This window comes from Hyaena hyaena, unplaced genomic scaffold (genome assembly GCF_003009895.1).
Source record: "Hyaena hyaena isolate Hyena2069 unplaced genomic scaffold, ASM300989v1 scaffold_602, whole genome shotgun sequence".
Taxonomy (NCBI): domain Eukaryota; kingdom Metazoa; phylum Chordata; class Mammalia; order Carnivora; family Hyaenidae; genus Hyaena; species Hyaena hyaena.
Window position 1 is genome coordinate 991687 of NW_024081229.1, and position 26669 is coordinate 1018355.

The 26669-nt window shown below is 35.2% G+C and overlaps 1 protein-coding gene across 7 annotated transcripts in view; it reads left to right on the forward strand.

The window, feature by feature from the left end:
* The window catches only part of ZMYM2 (zinc finger MYM-type containing 2), a 104500-nt gene that overhangs the window by 21937 nt on the left and 55894 nt on the right, over positions 1-26669 (forward strand). For 4 of the 7 annotated variants that reach the window (XM_039256944.1, XM_039256943.1, XM_039256945.1 and 1 more), the window contains exons 3-6: positions 8885-9741; positions 14073-14361; positions 16314-16479; positions 17238-17450. In XM_039256944.1, coding sequence (XP_039112875.1) covers positions 8895-9741; positions 14073-14361; positions 16314-16479; positions 17238-17450 — 1515 coding nt within the window. In that variant the 5' untranslated portion in view covers positions 8885-8894. The remainder of the gene's footprint in view (positions 1-8884; positions 9742-14072; positions 14362-16313; positions 16480-17237; positions 17451-26669) is intronic. The other 3 variants (XM_039256946.1, XM_039256947.1, XM_039256949.1) reach the window with 1 other exon arrangement.

Below are 26669 nucleotides of genomic sequence, written 5' to 3' on the forward strand. Positions count from 1 at the left end.
AGCTGATAATCTAAATAATATTATTTGGCATTCGTTGCACGTGATGAGTTACTTCTCTCTTAAAAGTCTCTATCTTTGGTGTCCATAATTTGATTATTATGTGCCTTGTTGTGGAGATTTTTCAGTTTATCTGACTTGGAGTTTGTTGAGTTTGTTGGATGTGTACCATCCAACATTTGGGGCTTTTTCCACCATTATTTCTTCAAATATTTTTTCTTGTTCCTTTCATTCTCTTTATGATACACATGTGGGTATGTTTGGATCTTTCAGGTTCTATTCATTTTCTTTTTCCGCTGTTCTTCAGATTGGATAGTTTGAATTATTCTGTCTTTCAGTTTATTGATTCATCTGCCTCTTAAAATCCATTGATCCTAGTGAATTTTTCATTTGTTATTGTATTTTTCATTTCCAGAATTTTTATTTGATTACTTTTTATAATTTGTATCTGTTTGTATTTTCATTTTGATTCTGCATTGTTTTCTGATTTCCTTTCGTTCTCTATCAGTGCTTTCCTTTAGCTCATTGAGCATATGTAAGATAGTTGATTTAACGTCTTTGACTAGTTTTTCCAATATTTGGGATTTTTCAGGGATGGTTTCTAATTTTCTTATTACTGTGAATAGGACATACTTTTATGTTTCTTTGTATGTTTTATAATATTCTGAGTACATTATGTGTAATTCTGGATATCTGATTCTCCCAGTCTTCACAGATTGCTGATTTTTACTTGTCGAGGGATGGAGCCATTTGTTTCTGACTTTTTCTAAGTAACTTTTTTACAGAATATATATTTCTCCTTGTTGTGGTCATTGAAGTTTCTGTTCCATTATTCCTATGGTGAACTAGTGATCAGACAAAAATTGCCTTAAGTATCTGGATGAAAAAAAAATGAAATAAAGGATTCTGTCTCATTAAATCTGATAGATGCTTTTGGGATAGCTGCTCCTGCCCATAGGGCTGAAACCAGAAGATCTGCTCTAGACCACCCCAAACATAGCTCCAAAGATTTTAGACGTTCCTCACTGCCAGTTCTTTGACCAATCAGACCCACCAGGAATATGGGATGCTGACCTCTTAGCCACGTTGGGTTGAGGAATGGGGGATAGTTGCTGGTCCGTGAATTTTGCTCACTTATGAGTGATCAGTATTTTCTTCTTCAAGCACTCCCATGGTGATTATGAGTGTTCAGTGGGGTTCCAGAGGTACACAATTGGTTCTAGTCACTCTGTCCATCTCAGTGGTTACTTGGGTGGAGGGACCCATACCTAGAACTTCCCACTCTGCCATCTTGTTGATACCTATCTTGATTTATTTTTCATGTCATACTTAAGACATACTGCTTTGTTCCTCTGAAAATTTTGTGGTGATCAGGATACTTTTTACCTTATGACATGTAAATATTAACTATAAATTTAACTTTACTTGTAATCTAGTAATTTCAAAACTTTCTTTATTAGGTGTTTAGAGTTTTAACTTACTGAGGCATTCAATCATGATGAATCCATGCTCTTCTCTCTCTCTTTTTTTTATTTTTATTTTTATTTTTAATGTTTATTTATCCTTGAGAGAATGAGAGAGACAGAGAATGAGCAGAGCAAGAGAGGGACACAGAATCGGAAACAGGCTCCAGGCTCTGAGCTGTCAGCACAGAGCCCGACGTGGGGCTCGAACCCACGAACCATGAGATCATGACCTGAGCCGAAGTCGGACGCTTAACCGACTGAGCCATGCAGGCGCCCCAGCCATGCTCTTCTCTCTTTCATCTTCTAACATTTTTTTATTACAAATTTATGTTGTCTCTGTTTTATTTTATATATTTTTAAATACAATTTATTGTCAAGGTAGCTAACATACAGTGTATACAGTGTGCTCTTGGCTTCAGGGGTAAATTCCCATGATTCATCACTTACATAAAACATCCAATGGTCATCGCAACAAGTGTCCTCCTTGTGCCCATCACGCATTGTCCTTGGTCCTCCACTCCCTTCCACTCTCTATTTGCTCTTTGTATTAAAAGTCTCTTATGGGTTGCCTCTGCCTCTGTAACTGTGTGTGTGTGTGTGTGTGTGTGTGTGTGTGTGTGTGTGTGTGTATACATTTTTTTCCTCTTTCCCTTCCCTGATGGTCTTCTGTGAAGTTTCTCAACTTCCACATATGAGTGAAAACATATGATATCTGTCTTTCTCTGACTGACTTATTTCACTCAGCATAATACCCTCCAGTTCCATCCACATTGTTGCAAATGGCAAATACTGTTCTTTTTCATTGCCAAGTAGTATTCCATTCCATATACTATATATATGTATATATATACCACATCTTTACCCATTCATCAGTTGATAGACATTTGGGCTCTTTCCATACTTTGGGTATGATGGCACTGCTATAAACATTGGGGTACATGTGTCCTTGTTAGGCAGCACTCCTGTATCCTTTGGATAAATTCCTAGTAGTGCTATTGCTGAGTCATAAGGTAATTTGGTCTTTAATTTTTTGAGGAACTTCCACACTGTTTTCCAGAGTGGCTGCTCCAGTTGGCCTTCCTCCTTTTCTAACATTTTCCATACTGTTGAATTCTCCCCTGTTCTTGTCTGTGAGGTTTGTCTTTTTTTTTTTTTTTTTTAAATACTTAGGGTCCACACCCAGTGCGGAGCCCAACACGGGGGCTTGAACTCATGACTATAAGATCAAGACCTGAACTGAGATCAAGAGTTAGAAGCTCCACTGATTGAACCACCCAGATGTTCCTCCTTTTTAAAAAAATCTTTCGGGGCTCCTGGGTGGCTCAGTCCGTTGAGCGTCCGACTTCGGCTCAGGTCATGATCTCATGGTTTGTGGGTTTGAGCCCCAAGTCGGGCTCTGTGCTGACAGCCAGCTCAGAGCCTGGGCCTGTTTCAGATTCTCTGTCTCCCTCTCTCTCTGACCCTCCCCTGCTAACACTGTCTCTCTCTCAAAAATAAATAAAACATTAAAAAAAAAAATTTTTTTTTTAAATCTCTGTACTTACTCTTTTTTTTTTTTTTTGATTTTTTTTTAATGTTTGTTTATTTTTAGGAGAGAGAGAGAGACAGCGTGAGCAGGGGAGGGTCAGAGAGAGAGGGAGTCACAGACTGAAACAGGCTCCAGGCTCTGAGCTGGCAGTCAGCACAGAGCCCGACGCGGGGCTCGAACCCACGAACTGCGAGATCATGACCCAAGTGAAAGTCGGACGCTTAACCGACTAAGCCACCCAGGCGCACCTAAAATTTGTCAGTTTGATTCAGAACTATTAAAAATACTATGAACACATATTGACTAGTAACCTTTGCTACAGAGAAGAATTCACCTTTACTTTTCTTTTTAAAACTTATGGTATCTAGAAGGCTCTTAGATAGGCTTATCAGTGAGAAAATGATGATTTTCTTGACTCACTTGGAAGTGCTTTCTTTGTGATTTTCTCTGAACTTTCATAAGCTTTTCTCAGCAAATACTGATATTTTATTTGTTAAGAATGTCAGCATTTTCTTGTTTTTCATGAGAACATCAAGTTTTGTATTAATTGATTCTTGTTGAATCAAAGACCAAATACAACTGTAAAACATTTATGAAGATTTATGATGAATGTCTTCATTTGGGCTGCTATCACACAAATACCACCGACAAAAACCCCATTAATTTCTCACAGTTCTAGAGGCTGAAAAGTCTAAGATGAAGGTTCTGGCAGTTTTAGTGTTTGGTGTCAAATGGTTTCCTGGTTCTAGATGGACTGCTGTCTTCTCACGCTTTCCTCTCGTAGGGGAAGAGTGAAGGGGGCTCCCTGGGGTGATTTTTATAAAAAGGACACTAATCCCATTCATGAAGGTTCCTCCTTTTGTGACCTAATCACCTCTCAAAGGCCCTACCTCCTGATACCACTTTATTTTTTTATTTTTTATTTTTTTAAAAATTGATTGTTTTTATTCTGCTTTTATTTTTTTTTAATGTTTTTTATTTATTTCTAGGAGAGAAAGAGAGAGACAGCATGAGCAGGGGAGGGTCAGAGAGAGAGGGAGTCACAGACTGAAACAGGCTCCAGGCTCTGAGCTGGCAGTCAGCACAGAGCCCGACGCGGGGCCCGAACCCACGAACCGCAAGATCATGACCTAAGCGAAAATCGGACGCTTAACTGATTAAGCCACCCAGGCGCCCCTCCTCCTGATACCACTTTAATGTGTAATAAATTTGGGGGGACACAAACATTTAGTCTGTGACAGTGATAGAATATCACAAGGGAGCTTAAAAATTAATTAAAAACTTACTGAAATCTTGAGGTACGGGCAAAAATTTCTATTAGGAGTTAACCGTTTGCTAATTGATTTTTGCATCTGATTATCACTTTGAATTCTAAGAATAACCCTGGGAACTATTTTCATACCATTTACTGTAGAGAAAATTGAAGCTCAGAGAAGTAAAGGAATTTGCTCAGTGTAACATAGCTAATTAGAATTAACTTGATGGAGAAATGTGGCCAAATGGAATAGGCTTTATATAGATAATGTAGAAGTTGTCAACTTTTAATCAGATTTAATCAGGTCAACTTTTAATCAGATAAAAGGAGTAAATTAAGTGTTTGGTGGTTGAAACATTCTCAGTGACATATAGAAGTGGCCAAATTTATTTACAGTCTAGGATTTGAGAACAGTTGTTATAGTTGAGTAGTTACTCTGTTTTGAGAAGTGGATTACTGCAGAGAACTGTGGTAAAGAAAGTTCTATTCTGTGCCCCACTGTTTCTTCTGAGAAGAATAAATTGATACCTAGCAGCCATCCACCAGAGGGTATTGTGAAGTCAGTTCTAGCTTTTTTGTCTTGGAAATTGTCTTCTGTTTTAGGTGTGCTAAAACCATAGAAAGGATCCAGAGAACTCATGCATTAAAAGCCTCTGCATTTCATAACGTCAGTAGATTTATGCCTTATTCCTCTGAAAATTATTACATTGATGAGGCTACTTCCTACCTTATGGCACATGGGTATTAACTGCAAATTCAAGTCCATTTTTTTAAATCCTTGTTTAGCCTGTTGGGCTTAATATTTCTTCTTCTTTTTTGAAAACATTTTTTTTTTTCTTGGGGACCCCCGACACGGAGGCCATACACATTGTTTTATTATGATAAATAGTGGTTACCCCTCACCTCCTTCAATTCCACCACCCTTCAGCTTGTTGGACCCGAAGTTCACGGTCCTCCACAAGTTCTCTGCATGCGCCCAGAGAGAAATGGAGGCCTTGGACACCCTTTCGTTTCTGCTCCTGTATCTCAGTTCCCACCAAACAAGCTGGACGGAACATGTGTGTTCAGAGCACAGTGAAAACATTTTTTAAATGTTTGTTTATTTTTGAGAGAGACAGAGAAGGAGACTCAAATCCAAAGCAGGCTCCACGCTCTGAGCTGTCAGCACAGAGCCCAATACAGTGCTCGAACCCACAAACCATGAGATCATGACCTGAACTGAAGTTGAATGCCCAACCTACTGAGCCATCCAGGCGCCCCAGGCTTGATATTTCTTCTCATGGATACTTGTATATTTTGAATATTGATTTGGTTATTGTGTTAACTGAATATTTTATTAATGAGAGCTGTGCTATATTACTTTATTTAATATTTAATTACATATTGCATATCTATGAATACTCAAATCCTGATGTCTAACTTCTTGTCTGTGGTCTTGGGCAACTTAGTTTTGAAGATGATTTGAAGATGATGATGATGATGATTTTTAAGTAAGCTCTAGGCCCAATCTGGGGCTTCAATTCACAACCCCGAGATCAAGAGTTGCACACTTGACCAACTGAACCAGCCAGCACCTCTTGTTTTAAGATCTGTGTAAAGAACGCAATGGTGATTTCCTTCATGGAATTGCCTTAACATGAATATTTGGATCATAACAAGCTTCAAATGAATGTTAAATATTACTGGATGGATGCACTAATTTTTTAAAAATTTAATGGGGTTATGAAAATTTTGAATCAATGTTATTCAGCATATTTCAACTCTTAATGCTTTCTGTAATGGTGTTAAAATTTTTTTTCATGTTTACTTAAAATTATGTGAACACCTTATGTGAAGGTTTCCCTTAGCATATATTATTGTTTTACCATGAAGAAGTCTTCCTTAGTGAGGAGCTGCTTTAGAGTAATGGTGTATGTATTTTAATTTATGAAAATATTTAAAACATCTTAGGGTATGGAATGATAATTTGTAGATCTTTGTGACAAGCAAGTAGTCACCCCTTACAGTTTTAGATAGAATTATCCATTTTCTTTAAAGCAGATATAAATGTATCTTCTGCCATTTGTCAGGATTAACATGTCGTCCGATTGATACAGACATAGTTCTTGCTCTTTGAGTCCTGTTGTTGTCTTGGAGCCATGGTAGTTTTAATATATCTGAAGTATGGCTTTATTATAGAAAAGTTAAAATCTGTTTTATTTAACTCAAAAGGAGTTTTTGTCACATTTAAGTGAAAATACAATAGAGCCATTCCTATAAAATACTGTTTGTTATTAAAAAAAATTCATTATTATGTTAAATAGGATATGGTGCCCTCTGGAAACTAAACTTAGTTTAAGTGGTCGGAGACTAGCACAATATACATCAAATAAAGGACTAGAATTGTATAACTTGACAATTAAATAATTGTTACTTAAAAATAACTCCGGTAATCAAAGTGAATTAGAGGGTTTTTTTTTTTGCCTTCTGGCCTTTCCACAAATATTTGGGAAAACTGAGTGTGTACTCTGTGCCCAGTCACTGTTTTTGGCCTCTAGACATTCAGTGAGGAGCAATTAGTTATGATCTACCCAGTGTTTTCATAAAATGGCTAATATACCCCTATTTAATGTCTATGAAAAGTGCTTAATCTGTATTCTTCTTGTATCTGGTGATAATTCCTTCATCTAACTGATGCTTTATCAACTTTATAGTATCTTCTGTTACTCCTGTCTTCCACATTATTTATTTTTAAAAAAACATTTATTTATTTAAATAATCTCTACAACCATTGTGGGGCTTGAACTCATAACCCTGAGATTAAGAGTTGCATGTTCCTCTGATTGAGCCAGCGAGGTGCCCATATTTTTCCCATCATTCATTCAGGTGCTTCGCTGCCTGAAATTCTTTCTAGATTAATGTTGAATCTGAAGTACAATTTGCTGGGATCCCTGGTGACTCAGTCAATTGACTGACTCTTGATTTCACCTCAAGTCATGATCCCAGGATCATGGAAATGAGCCCCTTGTTGGGCTCTGTGCTGAGTGCGGATTCTGCTTGGGATTCTCATTCTCTCTCTTCCTCCCTCTTCCCTTCCCTTCACCATCCCTCTTCCCCTCCCCCTCCCCCTCCATCTCCCTCTGCCCTTCTGCCTCTCTCCTCTGCTTGTGTGCTCATCTCTCTCTAAAAAATAATAAATCTGAAGTGCAACTTGTTGATCACCTCTCTTACTCAGACTCCCTGCTTCTTCCATAAACTATGTCTATCAGTATAGTGTGATCCTTTCAGAGTTTTTTTTCATGAATTTACATAAAAGTGTATGTACTTTAGGAAAAATACAATGTGTGTATGGGTTTTTGGGGAATGCGTAGCATAATAGTAATAATACTGTTTTGTAATATTTTTCAGTCAACAGTAATCTTACTGATCTTTTCATGTTAGTAAGACCTGCTTTCTTTTATTACTATTTTTTTTTAAACATTTATTTATTTTTGAGAGAGAGAGACAGAGCATTAGCAGGGGAGGGTCAGAGAGAGAGGGAGACACAGAATGTTAAGCAGGCTCCAGGCTCTGAGCTGTCAGCACAGAGCCGGACGCAGGACTTGAACCCCCGAACCGTGAGATCATGACCCCAGCCGAAGTTGGACACTTAACTGACTGAGCCACCCAGGCGCCCCTAGCTAATCTGTTTTTAAATCCTTGACCTTAATCATATCTGCAAAGACCCTTTTCCCAAATAAGGTAACACATACAGGTTCCAGGGATTAGGATCTGATATCTTTGGGGGCCATTATTATTCAGCCTGATACATGGATATAAAGCACAGAGCAATAGTGCCTGGCAGATAAGGATTTAAGTTTTCTGGATAAGGTCAAGAATGATTTCAGATTCTCAGAAGGATTTAATTATATAGTTGTAAGGGGGTCAAGGAATATGAAAAAAAGGGATTAGAAAAAGATGAGGCAAGGGAAATGAGGGATAAGATCGTATCATCTTACTTAATACAGTGGATACCAGGCTAAATGTATACAGAAGGGATTTTTATTGCCGTGTTTTTGTTATTTTACTGTTCAAACACATTGAAGGATTTATCCAGGTTTTCAGTGGTAAAGTTTATAGCTTAAATAGTATGGTAGAAAGGAGGTGGTGGAAGTGAGAATATACTACATATCATTACTGAAAATTGGATAATTAACCTCTTTATATTGCAAGAGGTTCACATGTAAACTATATGCAATTTAGTGAATGAGACAGAATGGATACCAAATTTTTCCTCATTAAATAAGAATTATTGTCATTTAGAATAAAAAGGAAAAGTACCTTTAAAAAGTTCTTCAGGGGTGCCTGGGTGGCTCAGTCCTTTGGGCGTCTGATTCTTGATTTTGGCTTAGGTCATGATCTCACAGTTAGTAAGCCTGAGCCCCGCTTCAGACTCTGCATAGACAGTGCTGAACCTGCTTGGGATTGACTCTTCTCTCTCTGTCTCTCTGTCTCTCTCTCTGCCTCTCCTTTGGTCACACGTGCTTGCGTTCTCTCTCTCTCTCAAAATACGTAAGCTTTAAAAACAAATAAAAACCAAATAAATAGTTCTTTCAGTTAGAATAACAAAAGCTTATACTGACATTTGTTTTCTTTTTCTTTTTTCCATCTCCTTAACAGGTTTTTTGGCATGGACACAGGTTCAGTGGGAGGATTAGAACTGACTGATCAGACTCCTGTTTTATTAGGGAGCACGACCATGGCAACTAGTCTCACGAATGTAGGAAATTCGTTTAGTGGTCCACCTAATCCTTTAGTTTCTAGATCTAACAAATTTCAAAACTCATCGGTGGAAGATGATGATGATGTTGTTTTTATCGAACCTGTACAACCTCCCCCACCTTCTGCACCAGTGGTAGCTGATCAAAGGACTGTAACATTTACATCATCAAAAAATGAAGAACTGCAAGGAAATGATTCCAAAATTCTTCCATCCTCAAAAGAGTTGTCTTCTCAGAAGGGAAGTGTAAGTGAGACAATTGTCATTGATGATGAAGAGGACATGGAAACAAATCAAGGGCAAGAGAAAAATTCCTCCAATTTTATTGAACGGAGACCTCCTGAATCTAAAAACAGAACCAATGATGTGGATTTCTCCACTTCCAGTTTTTCAAGAAGTAAGGTAAATGCAGGAATGGGTAATAGTGGTATCACCACAGAACCAGACTCTGAAATTCAGATTGCTAATGTTACAACCTTAGAAACAGGTGTAAGCTCTGTGAATGATGGCCAATTAGAAAATACTGACGGGCGAGATATGAACTTAATGATTACACATGTAACATCACTGCAGAATACCAACTTGGGAGATGTCTCTAACGGACTGCAGTCAAGTAATTTTGGTGTTAATATACAAACATACACCCCATCTTTAACTTCACAGACCAAGACTGCAGTAGGACCTTTTAATCCTGGTAGAATGAATGTGGCAGGAGACGTATTTCAGAATGGAGAATCTGCTACTCATCATAATCCTGGTAAGCAGCTAGTGATATACCCCATGTAAATGAATTTATTTGCTTGATTCTTTGTTCATTGTAGTAATTGGTACTACCCTGGTTACTGTACTCATGTAAGATAAGTTAATTCTTTTGACTTTTAAGTTTGAAATCTTAGCTAATAGAGATGTAAAACCGTGTATTTTTCTGCAGATTATTAGAAAATCACAGAAATTTATGTTTAAAGGATTGGAGAAAAATGCTCTTTACATTAACTACCACTGAAGTCTAACAGTTTGGCATCTTATTTATCATGTAATTACTTTCTACTAATACAATTCTGGTTCTGTCTAGTAGTAATGTGTAAATAGTGAAAAAAGATTAAAAACACACTTATGGAGCAATATAGTTTGTATAATAGGCACATTTAGATTTCTTTTTACTTTACTGGGGTTTAATTTTGACTGTTTATCTGATTTCAGTTTTTTCTTACTAACATTTTATTACTTTTTTAAATATTTGAAGGTTGGCAAATTTATCAACTATTCGAAAAATTTTTCTTTGGACGGTTTTGCTTTGTGAAAACATTAAAAAAGAGAAGTTATAAGAACCCTGGCTTTTTGATGACCATGTCCATGTATGCCCCTTTCTCTTGCACCTCTGCCCCCTAACCTTTATATGTCTGTCTGTCTCTCTCATATATCCTTCTTTTTGTTTCTCTCTTGTTTTTTCATCTTTTTAGGCTCATTAGCGACTTTATCAGCCTAGAAATTGTGGAGAATATTAAAGAATGACTAAAGCTGAGTGTAGAATGCTATAAAGTGCTAGTTATTTTTCCTTTTTCCTTCTTTTTTTTTTGTTATGAGTGATATTTAATTTTTTGGAAAATCTATAATTAAAAAAATGAGGGGGAAAAAATCCCTGATAGTATTGTTACCTGAAGATTACCACATAAGTTGTTTGTGTGGTTTTCTTTCATTCTTTTTGCTTTGTATTATCACTTGGTTGAAATGCAACTCTGAATAATTTACTTCCTGGTTTTTTTTTTTTGCCATTTAATATTAAATTTTCTCATACCATTAACATTTATATACAAGTTTTAATGACTGCATAGTGGATATGGATAGATCATTCCCATATTTGGTATTTACACAGTTTCCCAGATTTTGCTTTTATAGATTTATGATGAACATCTTTGTTCAAATTTCTCTTTATTTCTTTGAGTATATTCCTAGAAGAGACGTTTTGAGGTCAAAGGATATCACTGTCCGTATCCTTCCAGAGACTTTTGGTTGAAAAAATATCTATTTGGATTATAGTGATTTTGAAAGAAATAATGTTACTTATTACTCAATTTGGAAAATTTCTCATGCTTTCCAAGACTCTTTCCCTCTATGTATATATATGTATTTTTGTAGGCAGGTCTGGGTGGAGGGCATTGCATTTGTGAGTTTGTATGAGTATTTTAAAGTTGTAGAAATATGTTGTCATATTGCCTTCCAGAAAAGTCTTACCAACTTATACTATCAGCTGTCTATATGTTAGTTTCTTTCATTGTAACCTTCTGGCTCAAAGAAAAGTTTAATAAATGATAATGCTCAAATTAATTTCAAAATAAGTTTTTTGTCTTTATTGTAATTATAAATATCTTAATATCAGAGTATGAGGAAGGAGATAATCTCACCATTGAGAGTAGTACATTTGTAAACTGTTTCCTATATATATATATATAGACTATATCAGGTCTATATGTCTGATTTATTCTCTATTTAGCCTGGTTCCAGTTTTTACTATTGAAATAACTCTTAAGAATATTTTTATGCATGTATCTAGAGATACTTATTTCTTTAGGAATATTCAGTCAAAGGGGCATATCATTGTAAGAATTGTGTTCCTGGGGGTGCCTGGCCGGCTCAGTTGTATAGTGTGTTACTCTTGATTTGGGGTTATGGGGTTGAGCCTCATTTTGGATGTAGAGATTACTTAAAAAAAAATAAAAAAATCTAAAAAAATCGAGTTGTGTTCCTGATTACTCAAGCTGTTACACAATGGAATGTATACTACTTACTAGAAAAACTAAACAGATAAACCTTTTTGCTCTTTTGTTTCCGAATTAGCTCATGTTTTTAAATGTGCTGTTTTTTATTAGTAATAGGGAGTTATAAAATCTTGGCTATATATACTAGCCTCTCAGACTAATTGTGACTTAGGCAAATTAAACTGCTGTCCCCTTACGTCCTGTGAATAAAATAGAGGGTTTAGACAAAACTTATCTTCCTAAAAGTATTTCGATGTTGGAGGATGTGGAAATTTGAAAGTAGTAGAAATATATAAGAGCTGAAAAATAGGTAAATGGAGACTTCTTATTTATACAGGGTCTAAAACTAAATTAGAAAAAAATGCTGGTTTTTCAAAATCAAGATAATACCCTTAAATTTAAATTGTTTCTTTAAGTGTATGTTAAAGTGATAAACCTATAAAATTGAGCGTATGTTCAAATATTTTTGATTGAAGGCTCTTCATAAGGTGAAATTGCCAATTAGTGACCATAGTTGACTCTTAACTTCCCCTCCCTCCCCACCCCCCATGCACTTGAAAATCCATATATAATTTGACTCCTGCAAAACGTAACTACTACTAGTCTTTGGGTTTGGTTTTGTTTTGTTTTGAACTAGTAATCTACTGTTGACTGGAAGCCTTACTGATAACAGTCAACATGTATTTTGTGTGATATGTATTATATACTGTATTTTTATAGTAAAGTAAGCTAGAGAAAAGAGTGGTATTAAGAAAATCAAAAGGAAAAGAAAATACATTTACATTACTCTCCTATTAAAAAGTCTATATACAAGTGGACTCAAGTTCAAACCCATGTTGTTCAAGGGCCAACTGTATTTTCTTCATTGTCAATATTTTTACCTATTTATTAAAACTGGTCTGTTATCCTGATCATAGCAGAATAACAGAATTCCAGAATGCACTGTTTACTCTATGTATGAAGTAAAATTTTGTGGAGAGGGGTATTTTGGAGCAAGGTCCAATTTCAATAGCAGTGTTATGTAGCCCCTTGAAATCATTAGGTTGATGGACTGGGTTGGAACCAGGAAATCTCCCTCTTTAAGGTTTTGAAAATATAGAAGCTTCCTGAGCTCTAGATAAATTTGTACTTCCTGTGGAAGGGGAAAAGAAACCAAACAATTGTTTTTCATACAGAAGGGCAATTTCTTATGTATGGAAGTTGAAAATTTGTAACAACCTAAAAAAGAAAAAAATTGCTAGAGACAATAGTAGAACCTAGAAATGGTGGCCTGTAAACTTTCAAAAGGAAAAAGGTTATGGTGTTGGTAGTGTGGTGAGAGATCTGTGGAGCAATAACTAGTAAGCGGGAGACTTCCTGCTAAATACCAGCTTATGAGAGAAAAAATAAATTATTCTGCACTCTGCTGTCAAATGTTGCACATATCTTTTAATTCTGTTCTATGCTGAAACGGTTTGCAGTGAGAGAGGAATATGATGTTGGATGGGTCACTATATGTTGGCTTATCATTTCTGTGTGACACTCTAATTTCTTTGGTATTATGTGGTCTATTTAGAGACCATGGAAATAAACATGGAAAACGCTGTTTTTATATTTAAAAATATTTATTTATTTTGAGAGAGAGAGAAGGGAGTACATGTGTGCATGTGCATGAATGGGGTTGAAAAGCAGAAAGAGATGGGGAGAGAGAATCCCAAGCAGGCTCCATGCTCAGTGTGGACCCTCTGTGGGGCTCTGTCTCAGGATTGTGAGATCATGACCTGAGCTGAAATCAAGGGTTGGATGCTTAACCAACTGAGCCACCCAGACCCTTTGGGAAAAGCTGTTTTTAAAAAGATGTTTTGAATATAATCATATATATAGTTCACCAGACCTGTATTTGTCAAGTGTTTGATTGGCCAAGATTTTATTACAACTTTCATGATCAAGTTCTATGTTGATACTGTATGTGTTCCTTACTTAAAGGAATGTTCTATAAATTATTTAATAAATAATGGCTAATATTTTTTAATGCTTCTATCCTACTCACTGTGTTTTATTGCATGTATTATATCATTTAATGTTACCATTCTTATGAGTTTGGCGCCATTTCCATTTCAGAGAAGAGTTAGGTACAGAGTTTAACTTTCTGGTTTAGAAGGTGGAGTCTAAATGTCAACCAGGCATTCTTAATCCAAACAAACAAAAGTTTGTTTTTTATCTCTGCTACATTGCTGCCTTATTAATGTCTTAAACTTGTACAGGATGGGAAGTTAAAACTTTCTCTGATAGAAATTTTGATGTGTATAAATACCTGTTTCATTTAGTCTTCCTTGTGCATTTTGTTTTTAAGATTCTTGGATCTCCCAGTCAGCTTCATTTCCTCGTAATCAGAAACAACCAGGGGTGGATTCTTTATCACCAGTGGCCTCGCTTCCTAAACAAATTTTCCAGCCTTCTGCACAACAACAACAGCCTACTAAACCAGTTAAAGTCACTTGTGCAAACTGCAAAAAACCTTTACAGAAGGGACAGACAGCTTATCAACGAAAAGGATCAGCTCATCTCTTTTGTTCTACCACCTGCCTTTCTTCCTTCTCTCACAAGCCTGCTCCAAAGAAACTTTGTGTTATGTGTAAAAAGTAAGGTTTACCTTTCTTTTCTTTCTTTATTTTTTAATGAAATACAGTTAATACACAGTGTTACATTAGTTTCGGGTGTACATCATAGTGATTGGACAAGTCCAGTAGGTTATATAGGCTCTGCTTTGCTCACCACAAGTGTAGGTAAGGCTTACATTCATAACTCCATATGGTTGAATATTGGTGGTATATAATTGTAGGAAAATTATGAGAGTTTTAGAGGCGAATTATGGTGTTTGAAAAATTGGTAAGCTAGTTGTTGAATCTTAAAACAACTCAAATTTGCAGTGGCTTTGGAAGATTGCCTACTACCACCAGGTGGCTGATGATTAAAAAGGCTTTTTATTTGGTGAGTGTTTCGAGTTGCTTTAGATACTAGGCCCTTGTAATTAATTTTGTCTCTCATCTCCATTGAACTCCTTGAATTTGTCAAAATGCATGTTTATTTGCATTATTAATTATTAGAATTCTAACCGGATAAAATTGTAATTTACATCACATTAAAATAGGTGAAATTTTGTACCATCTTCATATTAAGTTTACTTTAAATTGGCAAGTCTTAGGATTTTATGTTTTTATTCTTGTTTTGAACATCAAATCATTATAATACCCATTGTTTTAAGACTCAGGTACCACTTTTTTGATAGCTTTGGGGAGAGACAGTTCTCTCTTGTATTGTTTGTTAGGTCTTGCTTCACTAGTTAAAGATAGTGGAATATGGGGGCGCTTGGGTGGCTCAGTCGGTTAAGTGTCCAGCTTCGGCTCAGGTCATGATCTCATGGTTCATGGGTTTGAGCCCCAGCTCAGAGCCTGTAGCCTGTTTCAGATTCTGTGTCTCCCTCTCTCTCTGACCCTCCCCTGCTCACGCTGTCTCTCTCTCAGAAATTTAAAAAAAAAAAAAAAAGGTGGAATATGGTATATTATGTGCACAGTCAAACCAGGTGGGCTTTCTTTCTGTACCGTCTCTGGAAGCAGCCCAAGTTTGTGAAGATGGTTTTAGATCTTAGAACTTTGGAAAGGGCTCTGTACAACTTTCATAAATTCAAGTATTAGAATAGTAACATAGTTTTTATTTTTTTTTTATTTTTTATTTATTTTTTTTTAATGTTTTATTTATTTCTAGGAGACAGAGAGAGAGACAGTGTGAGCAGGGGAGGGTCAGAGAGAGAGGGAGTCACAGACTGAAACAGGCTCCAGGCTCTGAGCTGGCAGTCAGCACAGAGCCCGACGCGGGGCTCAAACCCACGGACCGTGAGATCATGACCTAAGTGAAAGTCGGACGCTTAACCGACTAAGCCACCCAGGCGCCCCAGTAACATAGTTTTTAGATTGCTTTATAGTAGTAGACTTTTGAATACTGTAATATAGGACCTTAAAATTCAGAATTTTATTAAAGGAAAGCTTCACAAGTCCTCAGTTTTGTTTCCTACCATTTCTAATTGCAGTTAGCTGTATAGAATGGTAGTTGGGTTTCTTTTGGGTAATGGCTATGGGGGTGTACTTAATTAAGTTCAGTTATCCTCTTTAGAATATGTGTCATATTTCTGTGACCTAGATCGTTCAAGTTTTCTGTTTACCTATGGGAAAGGAGTTGACTAGGTATTATAAATTTAGATCTCAGGAAATTAGGCTTTGATGTTAAACTTCATATAAATAATAACCAACTTTTTTTTAAAAGTGTTTCTAGTGTCTGAATGCCTTGTTAAGAAGTTTGAAGATAAATTGGATACTGACAAAGATTTAATAGTATAAAATAATTTTTCTTCGTAATCTGCTGTGTTCCCATTTTATTGCCAAGAGTTTTTAAATAGTAAAAGTGATTTAATAGATCTAAAAATGGTGTTTGATTCCCAAGATAAAATCTGTGGAAATTAGAAATGTTAGTTATTACTCTTGTATTTGATTTCCTTTCAAATACAGTTTTACTTTAAGTTGCTCCACTTATTTTTCAGAGATATAACCACAATGAAAGGAACCATTGTGGCCCAGGTGGATTCAAGTGAATCCTTCCAGGAGTTCTGCAGCACGTCCTGTTTGTCTCTCTATGAAGACAAGCAGAACCCTACTAAAGGGGCTCTAAATAAATCCAGATGCACAATTTGTGGTAAACTAACAGAGGTTTGTATTTTTGTGCCTTTTCTCTTAGTTCTAATTAATGGGAATATTCTTAGCTTTACTTAGTAGTTACGACATCATCAGTATATGTTTCCTTAAAAATTAAGATATGTACTTCATTATGTAATCCCATTCTCCCATTGGGAGAATGATTTAGGAAATATTAAAATATCATATTAACTTTTTTTCCGGAGGTTTGGAACATGTAGAGACAAAACCATAGTGTTTAAATATAGAGGCTGGACCACAAACTATCATGCTCCAGAAGGAGAACAAGTGGAGGGAATATTTTTCAATAACTTCACATTGTGTTAATATAGTATTAAAGTTTTTGCATTTGATTGTATTCAAAGACACCTGTGTATTATATATACCTCATTTGAATTATTTATAATATTTTCTCCTACCTTTCTAGAACAATGTATTTTATTTATAGTTCCTTTTGGATTTGTCTAAAGATTCCAATCTCGTTGTTTTAGAAGTTTTATACTAGCACTTTTGAAACTGGGTTGTTTCCTATCATGTTTAGATATCTGTAGAGAAGTTTGTAAAGCGATGTCACTAATGCTTACCTGTCGGCCATACACGCATGTCTTGTGTATATAAAGATTAGTTCCAAGAATCATGATGAGTACTTTGTCTTTATTTTTCCCTAAGTAAGCCTTCCACGGAAAACTTATTGAGGCATTTTCTACTGGAGCACCTTGTTATTTAGCTACTTGTGATACTCATTTATTTTTTAAAATTTTGTTTGTTTTTAGATTCGCCATGAAGTTAGCTTTAAAAATATGACTCATAAGCTGTGCAGTGACCACTGCTTTAATAGATACAGAATGGCCAATGGTTTAATAATGAATTGCTGTGAACAGTGTGGAGAGTACCTGCCCAGCAAAGGTGCTGGAAATAATGTCCTGGTGATTGATGGTCAGCAGAAAAGATTTTGCTGTCAAAGCTGTGTCAGTGAATACAAACAGGTAATTCATGATCTAATCAAAATTGGCCATTCTTTTGAGTATGTTTTAATTGCTGTAATAGTTTATTTTAGCAGCATTTATTTATTAACTAGATTTATCCTGGAATCTCATTTAATTCCATTATTGTCTTCATCTCTTGGAGAGGACATATCTCAAATGAATACTGATATATGTAAATTACTGGAAATTGTGATTTTTACTTATAATGGTAAATGCTAGCAGAATGATTACTCTTTTGAAATTTTATAAATATATATATATATATATATATATATTTTTTTTTTTTTTTTGCTGGGGCACCTGGGAGGCTTAGTTGGTTAAGCGTCTGACTCTAGTTTTGGCTCAGGTCATGATCTCACGGTTTGAGTGTTAGACCCCTGCATCAGGCTTTGCGCTAACAGTGCAGAGCCTGCTTTGGATTCTCTCTCTTTCTCTTTCTCTCTCTCTGTTTCTTTCTTACTCTCTCTGTGTCCTTCTCCTGCTCACATTGTGTCTCTCTCAAAATAAATAAACTTAAAAAAATAAAATAAAAAGAAATATTTTTGGAGTGTTGGAGAAGAGGGGTTGAAAATAGGATTTTTCAAAACTTAGTTTAAGAAGATTACTTATATTTCAATTTTAAGGTCTTTTGGTTTAGTTTATTTTTGAATATATACATAAATGTAAATGTATATTCAAAAGTAAAATGTACATTAAAAAATATGTTCAGAGAAAACCAGCTCCTGTTTCTATCTTCTTTTGATTCCTACTTATTTTTTATAGGTATCAGTTTTTCAGTTCTTACTATTTTGTTTTCTGTTCTTCATGAAGAATTAAGAAAGTATGTAATTCATTCTTAGTTTCTTTATTTCCTGTACAAAAGGCAGCATTTTTCATTTCACAGTATATCTTGGAAACATTGTCTATCAATGATATATGGGCCTTCCTCTTTTTTTTTTTTTCATGGCTGCTTGAGTTAAATTTTCAGCAAAATTGTGAGCTGATTATTAAAAACATTCTTAAAAATAAATTATATAAACATAGATAAATTTATATTAGTCTGCTAGGGCTTCCATACCAAAATACTAGACTTGAGGGCTCAAACAACAAATTTATTTTCTCCCAGTTCTGGAGTCTAGAAATTAAAGATCAGGGTACCTTTCAGGGTTGGCTTCTGGCGAGGCTGCTCTTTGAGGCTTGTAAATAGCCTCCTCTTGGTGGTTTCCTCACATGACCTTTCCTCTTTGCAGAAGGAGGGTGTGGGGGAGGGGGGCAAAGAGAAGGGATCTCTGGTCTCTTCCTCTTCTTATAAGGATCTTTGTGTCCTGTATGTTTACGCTTGTACTCTTAGGACTTAATTTAACCTTAACTGCCCCTTAAAGGCCCTAATCTAAATAAGATCTCATTGGGAGTAGGGCTTAAAGATATGAATTTTGTGGTGCCTGGATGGCTCAGTCAGTTAAGCATCAGCCTTTGGCTCAAGGCATGAATGACCTCATGGTTAGTGAGTTTGAGTCCCGCACTGGGGGAGCTAGAGCCCCATTTTGGGTGAGGCTGGCTTCTCTGTCTCTGTCTCTCCTGTCTCTCTCTCTCTCTCTCTCTCTCTCTGCCCCTCACTCACTTGTGCCCTCTCTCTCAAAAAAAAAAAAAATCTGAATTTTGAGAGGAACACAATTCAGACTTCAACAATACTGAAAATAAAAGAAGTACATAAAACCTATAACTTCCTAAATATTGGATTGTATTTTTATATTATTTGTGTTCTTAAAGTTATCTGTGTCTGTTGTGTTTATACAATGGAAATCTTAGAAATAATGGTATGCTTCTGTGTATCTCTCCAGTTTCATTTTGTAGCCTGAAATTAGCCATAGTGGGATATTTTCATGACAAATGATGCAAATTATGGGGTCTTCCTTAATCTCCCAAGAGCTAGTGGTTAGTCATACCCCAGACAGCACTGGGTTATATAATGGTTTATTTGATCACTTTGCTATTGGATGGTATTCAGGTTATTTCTAGTCCTGGTTATTCAGGTGGTGAATAACCTGATACACTTTATCTGTATTTGTGGAGGTATGATTTTAGGGTAGACTCTTAGAGTAGACTCTAAGAACCTGGTTGCTTGCCTAAGGAATGCATATGTTAGTTGGTTAGCTATTGTTATACTCCTCTCTGTTATAATTGTACCAGTTTGTATTTCTCTCAGTAATACATGTTGAGTGCCTGTTTCTCCATTGCCTCTCCAGCAGAGAATATTAACACATCATTTTGATGGTAAAGATGGTATGTTAATATAGTTTTAATTCACATTCCTTTTGTGAGGAACGATGATGAGCAGTTTTTCATATTTCAGAGCTACTTGTCTTTCCTTTTCTGTGAACTGTTTTATATCTTTTACCCATTTTTGGGGGGTTTTTGATCTCAGTTTTTTCCATTAAATTGAATATTTATTTTAATGAGCAAAATGCATTTGTAATTTGTTTACAAATAATTTTACCACCTACCATGTTACAGGTATTGTCCTAGTTGCTGGAAATAGTACAGTGGGAAGTAAAGTAAACATAGGCCCTGCTTTCATAGGACTTGCATTGAGGTGGCAGTATAAGCAAATTCGTCAGCATAAGGAAAGATCTATGGTGATTGAAAGGATCAGACTAATTATAATCTTCAAGACCTCACTGTAGTATTTGATGTTGATGATTATGTTGCATTTATTATCTTCTGATATGCAGAAGGTTTGGTTAAAAGTGCTGACTTTAGTTGGCCTGCATTAAAATTCTGGCCCCACCAATCATCTGTGTCCTGGGCAAATTATTCAATCTCCTTTGTGTCTTGCCTCATTTCACCATGTGTAAAGTTGTGGAAATAGGAATCCATGTCTCATAGTGTTATTAAAAAATGAAATCTGAGCCTTCTTGATTTTTAAGATCCTCCTTCAAGAACCTGAACATTACCAGCCTCTTTGTGTCCTCTCCCGGTTACTCTCCCTTCTGCCTCTTCAAAGATAACCACTGCCCTTGACTTCTAACATGGTTTGACTTCTTATAATGTTTATTAAGTGGCATTAATATGTAATGATATCGTGCTATGTTATATATAACTGTGGTTGGGTGCTTAAAAATTTTTTGCCATGTAAAATTTTTATTTTTTAATTTTGTTTTAAGAATCTTTTTTAAGTTTGTTTATTTTGAGAGAGATAAAAAGTGAGAGAGGTGGGACAGAGTGAGAGGCAGAGAGAGACAGTCCCAAGCAGGCTCCACTCATCCTGGAGCCCCAATTCGGGGTTCAATCTCACAATGTAGGGTCATGACCTGAGGCACCCAGGCACCCTGTAATGTAAAATTTTTAATTATTTTCAAATTAATAGTTTTATTGCTTCTTGGTTTTGTTTCACATACTGTCCTCACTCCCAGACTATAAAGGAGTGTTTTTCTTATTTTCTTTCTAGTGATTGCAAGTCTTCATTTTAATATTTAAATCTTTAATGCATGTAATGGAATTTATTCTGGTATATTGTTAAATTTTAGGTCAAATATTATTTCCGTCCAAGTGACTGTTCTTGAGAATCAGCATCTTTATGTCAGAATGTCCTATCATAGAACAATGGATTTCATTCTGTTATATCAGTGTTCTTATTAAATTTATTCATAAATATTTTATCTTTTTATTGCTATTTTAAATGAGGTTTTATTTTCCATTATTGTGTGTGTATACATAATATGTATGCCTACATATATTTTTAAATTGATTTTAAATACCTACTGTCTAACTAAATCATCATTATTGGTTGATTTTCTTGGATTTTTAACTAAAATATCATCATCTGCATGTATAGAAAGTTTAGATCTTCCTTTACATTTCTTATTCCCATTATTATTTTGTCTTGCATAATGGCATTTCCTAATAACTCCAGTAGAGTTTTAAATAGTGGAAGTAGTAGGTATTTTTGTTTTTCCAGTGGGAATGCTTTTGGTATTTCCTCATTAAATTAGATGTTGGCTTTATGGTTGAGGTAAATATATGTTAAATATATTAAAGAAGTACCCATTGATTTTTGTTTTATTAAGTATTTTACCAAAAATGAATGTTGAATTTTGAAGGTTTTCAGTGTCTCTGGCAGTGATTATATGATTTCTTCCCTCCTTTAAATCTATTAATATATGAATTATTGTAATGAATTTCCTAATCCATGTAACCATTCTTGCCTTGCTAGAATAAACCGTACCAGGTCATTATTAATATTTTAAATGTTTAATTGTAGTTGTTAATATTTTATTTGGTATTTTCCCGTTAGTATTCATAAATGACATTGTGTTTAATATTTTGGGTGCATTCTTTAAGATATCAATGTTATATTTGTTTTAAAAAATGCTTGAGTAAAATTCATATCTTTATATGGCTAAAGCAAAAAAATGAAAATTATGAATTAAATATTCAACTCAAAAAGTTACTCAAAAGACAACAAACTAAAAGGAGAAGAAAAAAATAAAGGTAAAAGTAGAAATTAATGACTTAAGAAGTAAAAACAGTATCAAAATAATTCAGAATACTGCTTCTATGATAAATTAGGTCTATGAAAAACTAGACCAGCTGATCATTAACCTAATCAGGAAAAGAAGTTTAAAAATGGGTAAATTCACAAAAATAAGAAATGACAAGGTAGCCTGAAGCATTAAAACAGGAAATTGAAGAAAATCAATCATAAAAGGACTACTTGGTGTGCAACTTTATATAAAAATGCTGAAAACCCAGATTGAGTAATTTTTGATGAATATAATATTTTTGTGCATGTGAAAATCTAATTTACTTAAATTGACTCTGGAAAATACAATAAAGCAGACTTTCCATAGAAGAAATAGCGATAGCTATCAGTGAGTTAATCCACAAGGGAAATTCCATCATATTTAATGTAATCTGAGTGCTACTTTAAATCATTCCAGAGCATAAAAAAGGAGGAAAATAACTTTAAAATATTTTTTTAGTTGTGATAAATATATATAACCAAATTTCTAGTTGTTTTGAAACGTTTTTAAGTATACAGTTGAGTGGCATTAATTGCATATAATGTGCAATCATTGCCTCTATCTTCAGAACTTTTCAATGATCCAAACTGACAAGCTAGCAACTCCTCATTTTCTCCTACCTCCCTGGTCCCTGGTAATCTCTCTCTCTTCTTTGTGTCTTCATGAATTTGTCTATTCTAGATATTTCATATACATGAAGTCGTATTACTTTGTCCTTTCATGTCTGGTTTATTTCACTTAGAATAATATTTTCAGTTTCATCCATGCTGTAGCATTACTTTTTATGTCTGAATAATATTCAGGTAGAGACCACATTTTGTTTATCCATTCATTTGTTGCTGGGCATTTTGGTTGTTTCCAGCCTTTTGGTTATTGGCATGCAAGTATTTGAGTCTGAGTTTTCAGTTCTTGTGGGCATACACCTAAGAGTGGAATTGCTGGGTCATAGGGTAATTCTTTGTTCACCTTTCTTAGGAACTGTAAAACTGTTTTCCAAAACAACTGTATTGATAATTTTATATTCTTAACAGCAATACATGAGGGTTTCATTTACTGGATGTCTTTTGCAACACTTAACTACTTTGTTTTTTTTTAATACTTGTTCTTTATTATAATCCTCTCAGTAGGTGTGAGGTGGTCTCTCTATGGTTCTCATTTGCATTTCTGTGATTAGTAATGCTGTGGAGCATATTTTCATGTGTTTAAGACAGTTTGTATATTTTCTTTGAAAAGTATTGAAGTCCTTTGCCCATTTTGAATTGCATTGTTTTTCCTTTTATTTTTCATTTGTAGTAGTTTTTTTATATGTTCTGAATATTAATCCCTTATTTCATATATGGTTGCAGATATTGTCTCCCATGTTTCCTTTCTACTTTTTTGATAATGTCCTCTAATGTATAAAAATTTTGATGTTAATAAAGTCCAATTAACGTCTTTTTTCTTTGTTGATTATGCTTTTGGTTCATATCTATGAATTTGTTTGCAAAATTAAAATTTAAGATGGTTTATCCCTATGTTTTCTTCGAGAATTTTATGATTTTAACTCTTATGTTGAGGTCCTTTGTCCATTTTTTTTTTTTAATTTTTTTAAATTTATTTCTCAGAGAGAGAGAGAGAGAGCGCCTGAGCAGGGGAGGGTCAGAGAGAGAGGGGATGACAGACTCTGAAACATGCTCCAGGCTCTGAGCTGGCAGTTAGCACAGAGCCCGATGCGGGGCTCGAACCCACGAACCGTGAGATCATGACCGAAGTGAAAGTCGGACGCTTAACCGACTAAGCCACCCAGGCGCCCCATCCTTTGTCCATTTTGAATTAATTTTTAGAATATGAGACAGATCCAGCTTCATTCATTTGTATGTGGAAATCCAATTGTCCCAGCATCATCTGTTCTATTGTTTCTCCCATGGAATATTGCCACACTAATCAAATATTAACTGGTCATAGATGGGTAGGCTTATTTCTGGACTCATATATATTCCATTCATCTACATATCTGTTCTTATGCAAGAACCACATTGTTATGGTAACTTTGTAGTAAGTTTTGAAATTAGGAAATGAGTCTTCCAACTTTTTTCTCCTTTAGAGTTTTTTTTGGATATTCTAGGTTCATTGCAGTGTTATGTGAATTTGAGGATTGGCTTTTCCATTTCTCCAAAAAATAATTTTGATAGTGATTGCATTGATCCTGTAGATGGCTTCGTTTAGTATTGACATTTCAACAATGTTAAATCTTCCTGTCTGTGGATATGGGTTGTCTTCCTATTTATTTAGATCTTTCTTAATTTCTCTAAGCAGTTTTTTCATAGTTTTCAGTGTACAAGTCTTTCATTTTCTTGGGTATATTCCTAGGAATTTTATTCTTTTTAACACAATTGTTAATGTAATTGCTTTATTAATTTCCTTTTCAGATTCTACATTGCTCATGTTTAGAAATACATTTGTGTTGATCTTGTACCTTGCAACTTTGTTGAATTTATTAGCCCTAGTTGCTTTATTGTGGATCCCTTGGAATTTTTTCCATACAGTTATGTCATGTGCAAATAGCAGTAGTTTTACCTCCATTTTGGGATCCCTTTTATTTCTTTTTTCTAAATGTTTTGGCTAGAACTTTCACTATTTTATTGACTAGAAAAAGTGATGAAATTGAGCATCCTTGTTTTGCTTCTAATCTTAGAAGAAAAAGCCATCTGTCTTTGACCATTGAGTCTGATGTTAGTTGTGGGTTGTTCGTATATGGCATTTATTATGTTGAAATAATTTTCTAATATTCTTAGTTTGTTGAGTGTTTTAGTCATAAAAGTATGTTGGATTTTGTCAAACTTATTATTTTACCATTTGATTATCATGTGGTTTTTTTACCTTCATTATGTTCATGTGGTTTATTATTTTACATTGAACCACTCTACATTACTAGGATAAATCCCACTTGGTTGTGTTGCATAGTACTTTCAGTATGCTGCTGAATTTGGTTAACATTTAACATCCTAAATTTATATCTAACTTGAGTTGATAACAACTTAATTGGCATTTAAGAACTCTGCTCCTATAGAGGTTCCTGGGTGGCACAGTCAGTTGAGCATCTGACTCTTGGTTTTGGCTCAAATCTTGCAATTTGTGAGTTCAAGCCCTATGTTGGCAGTGCAGAGCCTGCTTGGGATTCTCTCTCTCTCTCTCTCTCTCTCTCTCTCTTTCATAAATAAGCTTTTAAAAAAAAAAAACAAGAAAAGAACTCTGCTCCTGTATAGTCCTAGCCCCAGCCCCATTTACGTTATAATAAATTACATCTTAAACATTAGTTGTGTAATTATAGATTTACCATTAGGTTTTGTGCATTTATCCTTAAAATCATGTAGGAAATAAAAAGTGGACTTAAAAGCTAAAGTACACCAATACTACATTGTATATTTGCTCATGTAGTTATTTTTCTAAAGAGCCTTTTTTGTCCACTCTGATACTGTCTAGTTTCCTTTCCATTTCACCCTAAATCTTTGACTATCTTTAGTTATCTTGTAGAGTAGTAGGTCTAATGGTAACAAATTACCTGTTTTTTATTTGATACGTCTTTATTTCTCCTTTTTGGATAATAGTTTTGCTGGGTATAGTATTTTTGTTTTAAAGTTTCTCTCTTTTAGCATTTTATATATGTTATCTCGCTGCCTTTTGGCTTCCAGGGTCTCTGCTGAGAAACTGGTGGGAAAATCTTACTGAGGATTCTTTGTACTTGATAAGTAGCTGTCTCTTGCTGCTCAAGATTCTCTGTGTCCTTCAACAATTTGATTATAATTTGTCCTGTTGTGTGTCTTTTAAGTTTATCCTACTTATAATTTGTCAGGTTCTTCAGTTTTGTGGATTTCTTTCCCATCGTCAAGTTTATGAAGTTTTCAGCCAATATTTGTTCAAAAAAAACCTGTCTGCTTTGTTCTCTCTATTCTTATGGTACTCAATGCACATGTTGGTCTGCTTAATCTATCCTATAGGTTCCTTAGGCTTTGTTCACCTTTTTTTCACTTTCTTTCTGTTCTTTATAGACTGTAAGTAATTTCAACTTTGGCCTTATTACTGCTGGTGAAAGTTTGACTCTGTTAGTTCTCATCTTGAGGGGGTAGGTGACAGGGCAGCTTGTTACTTCCTGATAGATTAAGAAGTTCAGGCTCCCTACTTGAACTTTTCTCACATCACCCTAACTGGGTTGCTGGCATGGGGTACCTCATTCCAGCCAGGCAAAGGTGGAATCTAGACTTTCTACTTGGTCTTTCTAGTGTGGCTGGGTTGGTGCCACATTGCTCCTGTGGTGTTTGGATCAAGTAGAGGGGCTGTTGACTAAAAGTTTTCTGTCTTTCTAGGCTGTAATTCCTTTTTTTTTTTTTTTTAAATATTTTTATTTATTTCTAGGAGAGAGAGAAAGCGTGAGCAGGGGAGGGTCAGAGAGAGAGAGGGAGACACAGACTCCGAAACAGGCTCCAGGCTCTGAGCTGGCAGCACAGAGCCCGACGCGGGGCTCGAACCCACGAACCACGAGATCATGACCTAAGTGAAAGTTGGACGCTTAACCGACTAAGCCACCCAGGCGCCCCACTAGGCTGTAATTCCAATTATATTTCTCCTATAGCTATGTCATTTCTGTTGCTGGTTTCAAGATTTTTTTCCTTTGTCTTTACTTTATCCAAATTTTAATAGTATTTAAAATTTTTCAGGAATTTGACTGTGATATATTGTG